Source organism: Ahaetulla prasina, chromosome 4 (assembly GCF_028640845.1).
Source record: "Ahaetulla prasina isolate Xishuangbanna chromosome 4, ASM2864084v1, whole genome shotgun sequence".
Lineage (NCBI taxonomy): Eukaryota > Metazoa > Chordata > Lepidosauria > Squamata > Colubridae > Ahaetulla > Ahaetulla prasina.
The window spans coordinates 142,921,547-142,934,017 of record NC_080542.1 but is presented as its reverse complement, the minus strand read 5'-3'; the positions used below and the strand labels follow the sequence as shown (position 1 = coordinate 142,934,017).

General features: G+C 42.9%; 1 protein-coding gene across 1 annotated transcript in view; it reads left to right on the top strand.

Moving 5' to 3' along the window:
• The window catches only part of LOC131197803 (sodium channel protein type 5 subunit alpha-like), a 77,882-nt gene that overhangs the window by 14,721 nt on the left and 50,690 nt on the right, over positions 1-12,471 (top strand). The window contains exons 6-11 of the mRNA XM_058182310.1: positions 464-673; positions 1,590-1,674; positions 4,426-4,567; positions 8,473-8,670; positions 10,019-10,174; positions 11,992-12,393. Of these exons, the coding sequence (XP_058038293.1) occupies positions 464-673; positions 1,590-1,674; positions 4,426-4,567; positions 8,473-8,670; positions 10,019-10,174; positions 11,992-12,393 (1,193 nt within the window). The remainder of the gene's footprint in view (positions 1-463; positions 674-1,589; positions 1,675-4,425; positions 4,568-8,472; positions 8,671-10,018; positions 10,175-11,991; positions 12,394-12,471) is intronic.

Below are 12,471 nucleotides of genomic sequence, written 5' to 3'. Positions count from 1 at the left end.
TATCATGTCATGCCTAGTCCTTCTTTTCATTAAACTAGACATACCCAGTTCAGGGGCGGGTTTCAAAACCTATCTATACTGGTTCACTCCTGGGCGCTTGCGGGTGATGCTTCTGCGCATGCACAGAAGCATCGGGGCAGATGGGCGGAGGGTCCCACCGTTACCGCTACCGGTTCGCCCGATCTGGGGTGAGCCGGTAGCTAACCACCACTGACCCAGTTCCTGCAACCGTTCTTCATATGTTTTAGCCTCCAGGCCCCTTATCATCTTTGTTTCTCTTCAGTGCATTCTTTCTAGAGTCTCAACATCTTTTTAATACTGAGATTAAAGATGTCCAGGTCTGAGGGATCCTTGTTGCTCTGAGCTTGGTTGTTTTCTTGTTTCACTAGGTAACATCACTAACACTGATATTCTCCAGTTCTGATCATCTTGACATTTCTTTCATTCTTGTACTTCCCTGCAGGTCTGAAGGTCATTGTCGGAGCTTTGATCCAGTCGGTGAAGAAACTCACAGACGTGATGATCTTGACCGTTTTCTGTTTGAGCGTCTTTGCCCTCATTGGGCTCCAACTCTTCAAGGGACACTTGAAACAGAAATGTGTCAGGAACTATACAGAATTTATCAATCAGAGCATAAGTAACATTTCCTATGCGATTTTCACCAACTCTGAAGGTAGGATAGATACTTTAGCTCAGTGATGGCTAACCTTTTTGCCGTCGCGTGCCAAAAGTGGGGGGAGTGCGGGGCGGTTGTGAGTGCGCATGCTCACACCCATAATTCAATGTGCCCCATCTCCCCGCGCATGCGTGCGTGACCCCCCCCCCGCACTTCCCCCGGTTTTTGGCATGTGATGGCCTGATAGGCCTGTTTTTCACCTTCCCCAGGCTCCAGAGACTTTCTTGGAGCCTGGGGAGGGTGAAAACGGCCGTCCCCACCCCCTGGAGGCCCTCCGGAGGCTGGAAACAGCCCATTTCCCAACTTCCGGTGGCCCAGAAGGCCCGAAAATCAGCTGGCCGGCGTGCACATGAACTGAACTAGGGCCCACAGATATGGCTCTATGTGCCACCTGTGGCACACATGTCATAGGTTCGCCATCATGGCCTTAGCTCCTGCCATGATGATTAATTCATTGCATATTTGTGCCTCCTCTTTGAGCTATGTATGGAAAGTGTGGAAAAAATATATCCCAGAACGAGGCAGTAAGAATTCAATCCTGTATTTGTGACTTAGAAAATTTCAGGGTAAAGGGAGATTGGCTGAGGGGCTATCTTGATCTTTTTTTATTTAAAACAATGTACTTGTTCTTAAGAGAAAAAGGGTTTCATTCAGGATATGCTGCTGAAAACTACTTTACTGCATAAATGCATATAGACATTTTGGATTTAAAAACATAACATATCTGGAAAGGCAGAGGATCAATCAAAGATGTAGTTTTGACTGAATATTAAGAGAAAGATGTTTCAGAAGAATCTGGAGAGATGGAGTGGAAGAAAGTTTGGGGAAAAAGGGCTGAATTGTTTGCAGGACATCCTAATATTTTGACAATCAAAAACCATGTGCCTGAGGAGCTGTTCCATTATTTATAGAGCTGGTCTTTCTGATTCTGCAGAAAATTACCAGCTGAAAAATGGCACTGAAGACTTTTTGCTGTGTCGCAATGGCTCCGATGGAGGGTAAGTGGGTCTAGCTATTATTTGCCTATTTGAAAATTTCCCCCTTGATTTGAAAGCTCAGAATTGCCGACAGAATCTGCATTTCAACAGAATAAGAATCTGGATTTTTTTTTTTTTACCCCCATTGCTCCTGCTGCAACCACAGGTAGTCCTCGACTTATGACCACAGTTGAGCGCAAAATTTCCATTGCTAAGCAAGACAGCAGTTAAGTGAGTGATGCCCCATTTTATGACCTTTCTTGCCACCTTTGTTAAATAAATCACTGCCATTGTTAAGTTAGCAACCCGGTTGTTAAGTGAACCTGGCTTCCCCATTGACTTTGCTTGTCAGAAGGTCGCAAAGGGGGATTCACATGATTCCAGGACACGGCAACCATCATAAATACCAATTGCCAAGTATTTGAGTTTTGATCATGTGGCTGTCGGGCTGCTTCAACAATCCTAAGTGTGAAAAAAGGCCATAAGTTGCTGTTTTTCCAGTGCCGTTGTAACTTTGAACGGTCACTAAATGAAGGGTTGTAAGCCGAGGACTACCTGTACTCATTAAATTTCGATTCTGCTGTTGAATCATTACGAGAGAGCAGTTAACAATGAAAAAAAATAAAATACCAAGAAAGGACAAATAAAACTGCTGATTACAGTAGTCAGGAGAGCCAGGAAAAAATAAACCTTAAAAGCCTACAGGATGTAAGCTTTAATTTTCCAAAAAACCTACCGTACTGTTGTCCCCAATTCGGGTCTGAGCCTGGTGCTGAAGCCAACGATGGACACCAGACACAAGGTGCAGGTTTTCTGATTGCTTTTGATTGGAGTACTCCAAGGAAAAGGGCTGCTGGCCAAAATGCCAAGAACCAAGAACAAAGGATTAAGAAAGTTTTTCACTAAAAGAGAAGGCGGGACAAGGCGAGATAATAAGAAATACCATCTAATAAACATTTGAGTAATAATTCTACAATTTGTTCTGTTGGTCTCTAGCTGTCCCTATTCCTAAGCCTTGGCTAATGAATACCCCAGGAATTATCTAATACACATTTTATGGGCTGCAGACCATCTATATTCCTAATTTTTAGCTGAGGCCTGCAAGTTGTCTAACTCTTGTTACTTTTATCAGCTTTCTAACTACCCAGAATTGTTACAAGATTTAGACATGCCTATTTCCTATAGATAAGCATTCTTTGTTCTTGCCAGACAGATTCCACAATTACAGGCTTCTTGATTTACTTTCAAGTGTGTATCATGGCCTGGTTTTATTTTATTTATAAAGCCCATCAATGTCTTCCCTCCTTGAGTATGGTGCTGAAAGCCACGTTACATAGAAGTCTCTAATTCAAAGAGTTGTAAGAGAAACATGAGGACTAGCATCTTAAGGGCCTCTGGTGGCTCAACAGACTAATGCAGTCTGTTATTAACATAGCTGCTTGCAATTACTGCAAGTTCAAGTCCCACCAGGCCCAAGGTTGACTCAGCCTTCCATCCTTTATAAGGTAGGTAAAATGAGGACCCAGATTGTTGGGGGCAATAAGAGTTGACTTTGTATATAATATACAAATGGATGAGACTATTGCTTAACACAATATAAGCTGCCCTGAGTTTTCGGAGAAGAGCAGGATATAAATTTTTTTTAAAAAAAATCTTCCCCCATAGGCCACAAAGCCAAAACATACTTACTTACTTAAATACAAAATCAAATCTAGTGAATCAAAAGTTGAGCAGATGAAGAGTTTCACAGTATCTCATGGGCTATAAATGCATAAACTAGAACATAAAAAACATTTATAGCAAAATACATTATTTTCACTTAGGGAGTTCAGCTAGCAGGGTTTTTTTATTTTTCTTAGCTGATGTGACTTCACATTTAGTCCAGGACCTAACTTTGATGCGGGGTGGGTGGGTGGATTGAACTGGAAGCATTTTCCAGAAATAGTTTGGATCCCTGTAGATCACGGGTATCAAGCTCGCGGCGTCACGTTGCTGTTATGTGACCTTTTGTGACCTTTTCTCCCTTCGCAGAGCTCGGGTAGGCGTGGCCTACGCATGATGCATTTGGCCTGGGGGCCGCCAGTTTGACACCCATGCTGTAGATCCTCACCTAATGACCATATGGGATTCACTCAACAACAGCAATTGGGGTTGTCAGAACTGCCATTGCAACAAGCAGAGTAATCTCTTAATTGCCACATCACTTAGAGCAGGGGGAGGTCAAACTTGGATTCCTTCAAGGGCTGCATCAGTATTGTAGTTTTCTGTGGGCTGGTGAGGGTGGGCAGGGGAGGAGATGGGATGGACACAAAACGGCATAGGGACGGCCTCCTGCAGCACTTTGCCAACCAAAACGGGCTGCGCGGTGGCCGTGCAAGGCCCCCACGCAGCCCGTTTTCAGCCTCCTCAGCCTCCAGCAGCACTCTGCCCGCCAAAAGCGGGCAGCGCGGAGGCCCTGCAAAGCCTCTGCACAGCCTGGTTTTTGGCTGGCAAAGTGCTGCAGAAGACTGTGCAGGCCGAAAACAGGCCATGTGGAGGCCACATGTTCTCCCCCCACCCCCCGTGCCTTGTTTTGGCCGGCAGAGGCACTGCAGGCAGTCCTTTGATATTTCCAGGCTGGCCCCCGCGGGCCAGATTTAAGCACCCCATGGGCCGGATGCAGCCCTCAAGCCTTGAGTTTGACACCGCTGACTAGAGTGGCTGGTCCCAATTACAGTCATGAAGCAAGGACTACCCGCACTCTAGTTTAAATGAAAACACCGTCTTTTTCAGGTCCTGCCCACCAAAATACGTGTGCCTGAAAGTCGGAGATAATCCTGATTTTGGCTTCACCAGCTTTGATACTTTCGGCTGGGCTTTCCTCTCCTTGTTCCGCCTCATGACTCAAGACTACTGGGAACGCCTCTACCAACAGGTGTGCGTGTAGCTCTACTTCTCTGTGGCTTGCTAAATTTGCTTCTACCCATGCAAAGTTGCAAATGTGATTTTCCAAAAGGGATTTCTTTCTTTTTTTTCCCTCTTGAAAAGGTTTCACTTCTCGTTCAGGAGGCTTCTTTAATTCTGATAGAAAATAGGATTCATTTTCTTTGCAGTCATCTGGTTGTTAGCATTCTGAGAGTTGTTAAGGCCACTTGAGGGTTTACCTGTATCCTCAGAGTCACCTGAATCAAAGGGCAAAGGGATGAAAAACTTTTTTGGGACTGCTGAAAGGCCTGTTGTCAAGGGAAACCCTTCCCCCCAGGAAAGTCTAGTTGCTTTTTGGAAAAGCACCTTTGGAACAACCATGACCTGGATGATTGAGAATCTCCATAGGCATTTATTCAAACAAAGCTTTCTCCTTCACAAAACTATTATGTCAAATGAAACCTATTGCTTAGTTCCCTGCTTGGCTGCTGGTTTTTGTTCTTTTTTGAACTGATTGCAGAGTTTATTTACTGATCTAATAAAATGTTTACGCCCTGTCTCTGGTCCCCCAAACATCCTAAAGTAACGGAAAGCAGCATGAATATTTTTAGCACAGGGGAGTATTTATAATTATGATGACCTCCCGCAGCCTGAAGTGCTGGTAGGTTCATTCCACAAGCTGAAAACTCTCTTTTCCCTCGTCTGATCTCATCCCGAGAAAAATAAACAGATTAAACCACATGGGGTCAATGGATCCATGGTTGGGAATCTCCCAAAGATTAGGGGGATCCCTGCAGCTTGAGAAGTGGCTAGCCATATAGGCAATGTGAAATTGTGGGAAATACCCTGAAAAATTTAATGGAAAGAATGTCTGGTATCCACAACTTGTACGTTTGCCCAGTTCCTCTTATTTTGGAGTTTTAGAGGGTCTGTAAGGGGCGTGCATAAGAGCACCAGCGTGCCTACCGCTCCTGTCCTAATGTTCCCTTTGATTGTATCCAATTCGTATGGTTATTTCACGCTTATACTTATATATACTGTTGTGACAAATAAATAAAATTAAAATAAAATAAATATATAATAAATGTTGAGCAAAGATTCTACATATAATCTGATCTTCATTGCACAGTTTTGGTACCCCTGATTTCGAGCACCTCAAGTTGGTCAAGATATACGACAGCTTGGGTCAGTCCTACTGTTAGAATCTACCTACAGATTTGGGGTGTCATGAAAGAGATGGGTGGACTTACCTTTCCACTTAAGGGACAGGGCACTAATGAATAGGCCCAGCTATTTGTCATCTGCTGGGTGGTCCTCACCAGACAGGAGTACAAAGCTGTAACAAATAGTCATTTTATTTATATACCAGCTTTATTTTTTTTTAAGAAACAACTCCAGGAAGCGAACATATCTCCTTCTTCCTTCTATTTTCCCAATAACAACAACAACCTTGTGAGATGGGTTGGGTTGAGACAGAGTGATTGGACCAAAGTCACCCAGCTGACTTTCGTGCCTAAGGCAGGATTAGAAGTCACCGTCTCCTGGTGATTGGTTGAAAGTTACCTAGCCAACTTTCATGCCTAAAGTGGAACTAGAATTCACTATCTCCTGGTTATTGGCCCAAAGTCACCTGTGGCGGTCTCTCATGAAGCAAGAGTCAAACACATGGTTTTCCTCGGGATGAGAGTGCCCAGAACAGAATTTGGGTCTCTCTTTTATTGAGATTCTTACAGGAAGGCATTTGCATCAAAGACAATGACATCAGAAGGCACATACATCAAAGATAATGACTTGCATACAAAATCTTGTATAGCAATCATGTAGAAAACATAGCAATACATCCTGTGACATCCTGACCCTGCATGCTAATTGATCTCACATAATTGTGTGTAGGAGAAACTTTTAAGAAACTTTGTGAGAGGGATCTTATCAGGGGAAGGAAGAGGGATGTAATCACAAAACTGTTGATGCATTTTACACCATCGTTAGAAGTAAACATCCTGCAGCCTTGATGTGATTTAAACAAGTTTCTGCCTATTTCCTTTGTATGTGATTCAATTAGCCGAGGTTTTCTCATGCTAATCTGCACGTAAGCAATCTCTCAAAGGAATCCATATGGCTTAATATTGCAACAGTCACCCAGTTGGCTTTTGTGCCTAAGGCGGGACTAGAACTAACCCTCTCTGATTTCTAACCTAGTGCATTAAACACAAGACCAAACTGGTTTGTTCATTTGTTTGTTCGCTCATTCGTTCATTTTTCATTCGTTCGTCTATCTATCTCAAGACAGTGAATATAGTATTCCTTCCTCCATGTTTTTTCTCACTGTAACAGCAACCCTGTGAATCTGACAGGCTCTAAGACCATGATGGCAAACCTAGGGCACACATGCCCAAAGTGGCATGCGGAGCCATGTCATCTGCACGCATGGCGTCACCCGTTCCTCTTCTGGGTTTTTGGCGTGCATGCATGCATGACGATCAGCTAGCCGGCATACATGATCATGTAGGAAAACGGAAGACCAGCCCTTCCCTTCCAGTTTCTGGCACTGCCACACACATGAAGGCCAGCTGATCGTTGCACGCGCATGTGCGTCAGAAACCCAGAAGAGAAATAGGCGACGTCGTGCATGCCAGGCGACATGGCTCCGCATGCTATTTTGGGCACGCGTGCCATAGCTTCACCATCATGGTTCAGCATCTTCTAATATCTCTGCTACCCAATATTTATTTATCAACATTTAAGACCTACCTATCTCCTTCAGAAGGAGATGTACAAATATAACTGCTTGCTTGCCTTAGCTGAGTACATAGGATGACCTTTGCACCTTGGATAAGGATCCGATAGAGAATATAATCTTCAAGGACTGTATTCCTTGGTGCTCAGTGATCCCACAACCCCTATGGTGGGACAGCACAGCAGAACCTGTGGAGCTAATCTTTCAGGCCTCCTGTTCTGATTTAATAAAGGAGCTAAAACTTTATTAACGTCTCTAGCCATTGTTACTTCAAGATATTAATTATAACATTTAATCACCAATATTAAAAAAGATTCCCAGATTGCTGATTTCTCAATCCACTGTAAATCTTGATTGCCCATTTATCAAAATGATTACACCCCTTAGCAGAGTGTGAGTTTCCACTGATGGATACCACACAGCTGTAGAATAGGAATAACTGGGAGGGAACGGTTGAAATTGAAAAACCTGAGGGCAGGACAAGAAGTAAGAGCTGGAAAGAGAAATCCAGCCTAGAATTAAGGAGAAATTTCCTGTCAGTGAGAACAACTAATCAATGGAACGGCTTGCCTCCAAAAATTGTGGGTGCGCCATCACCGGAGCTTTTTAAGAAAATATTTGGTGGCCATTTGCCTGCAATGCTTGAGCAGGGGGTTGGACTAGAAGACCTCTAAGGTTCCTTCTAACTCTGTAATTAGGTATTTCTGTAAATGCCAATCAAAGATTGCATCAAAAGAATAATTTAGGGTTCCAACTCAAGCTGGGGTTGCACAAGAATAATAAAAATAAGATCCAGACAGCTATGAGGAAAGAAGAAATATTTATTTCCAAAATCAAACAGTTTGGCTTTAGAGTCTTGTGTGTGTGTGTGTGTGTATGTTTATGATGTTTATTCTTGTAAACATGCAGTTCCTTTGGGAGATCTAATTTAATTCATTCTATTGTGTTTGCAGATCTTATCCTTTGATATGTGGATTAGGTCTAGGTAACTTATTTGGGTGTTTGAGGAAGTTTGGGTAAAATTGCTATTTTTACTTCCTTCAGCTTGACTATCAGTTATCTAGTGGAGATTCTGATTCTCAAACCATTGTAGATTCTGTTAATGTTTTAAGGGAAGATGGAAACAGTATGAAGTATAAAACCTCTCACAATTGGTTAACCTATTCTTCTAATTTCAGACACTAAGAGCATCCGGGAAGATTTACATGCTATTTTTCGTGCTGGTCATTTTTCTGGGGTCGTTTTATCTGGTCAATCTAATCTTAGCTGTGGTCACCATGGCTTACGAAGAGCAGAGCAAAGCCACCATTGCTGAAACAGAGGCCAAAGAGAGAAAATTCCGGGAAGCCATGGAAATGCTAAAAAAAGAACAAGAGGTGTCTATAACTCTGGCTGCTTTCATTAAAACGACTAAAAGAACATTGTGCCAACCTCCGCTTGTGACAGACAGGATAAACCTGTGCAGAGGAAGTCCTAAAAGTTAAGATGTTGGTTACAAACGTGTAATGGAAGCCCCTCCCGTTTTTACATATTTTATGATGTGCAGAAAATAGGGGGTGGGGAGGCTTCAATTGTATGTTCATGGCTGCCATATTGACTTTTTTAAAAAAAATGATCTTACCCTCCACCCTCCTTGCAGGCTCCCCTGGGCTTGTATAGCAACCATAGCAATAGCACTTAGATTTGTAAACTGCTTCCAAGTGCTTTCCAGCCCTCTCTAAGCGGTTTACAGAATCGGCGTATTGACCCCCCCAAAATTTGAGTCCTCATTTTACCGACTTCGGAATAATGGAAGGCAGAGTCAACCTTGAGCAGATCAGGATCGAACTCCAGACTGTGGGAATGCAGAGTTAGCCTGTAATACTGCCTTCTGACCACTGAGCGGCCATGATTCCTATGATTACACTTTTATCAGACCATCTGGCTTGATTACTTAAGTCAGGGGTCTCCAACCTTGGTCCCTTTAAGACTTGTGGACTTCAACTCCCAGAGTCCCAGCAAAGCTGGCTGAGGGACTCTGGGAGTTGAAGTCCACAAGTCTTAAAGGGACCAAGGTTGGAGACCCCTGACTTAAAGCAAGCCTGGTGACTACAACAGAAAGGAGATTTATTTATAGGAAATTCTGATAGAAATAGCAAAGCCTAGAGCCTACCTAACTAGACCTTATGAGGAAGTGAGACCAAGGAAGAAAGAAGTGGCTCAGATTAGCAAGGTGGGAACATAATGTATGTGGCCTTGAGCTTGGCTAGGTGGTTCGGTGGCTAAGACGCTGAGCTTGTCGATCAGAAAGGTTGGCAGTTCGGCAGTTCGAATCCCTAGTGTAGGATGGGCAGCGGGTTGGACTAGATGACCTCCAAGGACCCTTCCAGCTCTGTTACTGTTAAACTTCCTGCATGAAAGATAGGATCGAAATGTCAAATAAAAAAATATATTTGGAGTCAATGCTAGGGAAGGCCATGGAGAACTACTGTTCTGTTATGCTTTTGAAGGTTATCCGGTTTGGGTTTGCGACGATACGGCAGAGATTTTTTTTTAAAAAAGAGAATATTAAAAATATTACAATTGAGAAAAGGCCGTGATTACTGTGGGTGTCTTTTAGACAGACAAGGTAAACTAGCATCTGGGAAGCTGTCCTTTTAAATAATGATATTTAAAAAACAAAACAAAACACCTGTATGTGAAAATAGAATTGTACAGTTCCCTTTCACTCTTTCTACAATCTAGGAATTAAACGCCAGAGAAAATGACAATATGTCTCTTAGCTCCTTTGAAGTGTCTCCAGCATCTAAGGAAGACAAAGAACGAAGCAACCGAAGGAAGAAGTTGTCCTTAGGAATGGAAGACTCGGGGCCAGCTTCAAATGACAATCATCGGAAAACAGTACATTAGTGTTAGGTTTTGCTTATATATAGTAGAGGCAGTCCTCGACTTACAACGGTTCATTTAGTGACTGCTCAAATTTAAAACGGCACTGAAAAAAGTGACTTATGACGTATTATTCATGTTTATGACCATTGCAGCATCCCCATGGTCACATGATCAAAACTGAGATGTGTGGCAACTGGTTCATATTTATGATGGTTGCAGTGTCATGTGGGGGGGAGGGGTGTATCATATGATCGCCTTTTTGTGACCTTAACAGATTTTAAGCAAAGTCAATGGGGAAGCCGGATTCACTTAATAACCATGTTGCTAACTTAACAACCGCAGTGATTCACTAAACAACTGTGGCAAGGAAGGTTGTAAAATAGGGCAAAACTCTCTGTTTCACTTAGCTACATACATTTTCATCTCAATTGTAGTTGGAATTTGAGGACTGCTCTTAATACCTTCCTATCTTTTAACTTTTGAAAAAAGGCTCTTGCAAAACTGGAAGCTTAAACTGTTTGGGGGAAAAATGTACCAACTGAGAAAACTTGACTCCAATATGCAATTCGTAATCACCAGTTGCTGACTAAAAACTGGAAGTTTTTTGCATGGAAGTTTTTTACCTTCAAAAAGTGACTTTCAAGATCTTTTTCTGTCACATAGGAAAGCAGTCCACACTGCAATCTGATATTTCTTTTTTGTAAAAAAAAAAAAAGTAATCCTAAAAGTGTTTTTCCAAATGGCAACTGGGTTTCCTTGGTTTTTTTCTTTGAAAACGTCTATGTAGATTCTTAATAATCCAGACCATGGTTCTCCCAAAAGTGCTTTTTAAAAAACAACTGAATTTTCTCAGTTTTTTTTCTTGAAAACATTTTGCTTCTCACCTAAGAAGCTTTTTCAGTTCAACTGAAGATCAGAAGGCTCATCTGGATGAGAAGTGAAATGTTTTTAAAGGAAAAAACCAAGAAAGTCGCTTCACTTTTGAAAAAGCAACTTTGGGACAAGTTGACCTGACCTGAACGATTGAGAATCTCTATAGATGTGTCCCCAAAGTAAGTTGCAGAAATAAATCATAAATAATATTCTTTGTTGAAGGGGAGCCTAAGATATTCATATTTTTGCATTGGGCAATAGATTCACAGATTCACAGTCCATCATTTTATTTGAGGAGTCCTTGGTCCTCTCTGAGCTTGGTTGTTTTCTTGCAGGCATTTCATTACCCAAACTAAGTAACTTCATAGGTCCATGATGGTGAACCTATGGCATGCATGATCAAAGTGGCACGTGGAGATATGTTGCCTGGCACGCGCAGCATCGTCCTTTCCTCTTTTGAGTTTCTGGCGTGCATGCATGTGCGACAATCAGCTGGTTTTGTGTGTGGCAGTGCCGGAAAGTGGAAGAGGTGTTCCATTATCTTGCGTGGGCATGTGTGCCGTCCAACTGATCATCACGCGTGTATGCACGCCAAAACCCCAGAAGGGTAGTTTGCTGGAGCGCATGCATGTGCCAGGAACCAGAAGTTCATTTTTGAGTGTGTGCCTGCGCCCTGGGCAGCTCCTTTTCCAGGTTGTGGCCCAGACAAGCAAGCGTGCTCCTTTTCAGCACTTGGTGTCAAAAAAGTTCCCCATCATTGTCATAGATGCTAATGGACTGTCTGCAAGAAAACAACCAAATTCAGAGAGCATCAAGGATCCCACAGTTCAAGCCTGAGCTATAAATATTCTCCTTTTCCAGTAATTTATTTATCTGAAGAAATTCCGTAGCTGATGGAAACCAACGTATGCCAATATTGAGTTGCATTTTGTTTCTCCCATCCTTGTTCCCTGCAGATCCTCAGCTATGGTTATGGGCCTTCTTCAAACCCAGCAAAACGGAGGCCAAGTCATGGCAGTGTCTTCAGTTTTCACCTATCAGGCAAAGAGACCGGATCCAAGACTGAATTTGGGGAAGACGAATCCAATAGTGCTGGGGATTTGGAGCTACAACGTGGTTGTGTTTTGCCTACGCGCATAGTAAGGCGCCCAAGCACCCAAAGTCAAGCCAGCTATGGATCACATCCAGCTACTCCTAACTCCTACATGCAGTCCAATAGATGGAACGCCGGAGATGATTGCAACGGGATGGTCTCCTCGGTGGGACCTGGTGGAATGAGGTCTGTGAACATGGAACCTCTTTCAGGAGAAGGCATGCTGCTTCCTCCTGTCATGGAAAACCCCAGAATGAGCCATCAAGTGAGTTGAAAATATTAGCAATTATTTGCTCTTTCATGCATGAGATTACGCTTCATAGGCTGTTCATGATGCAGAGTT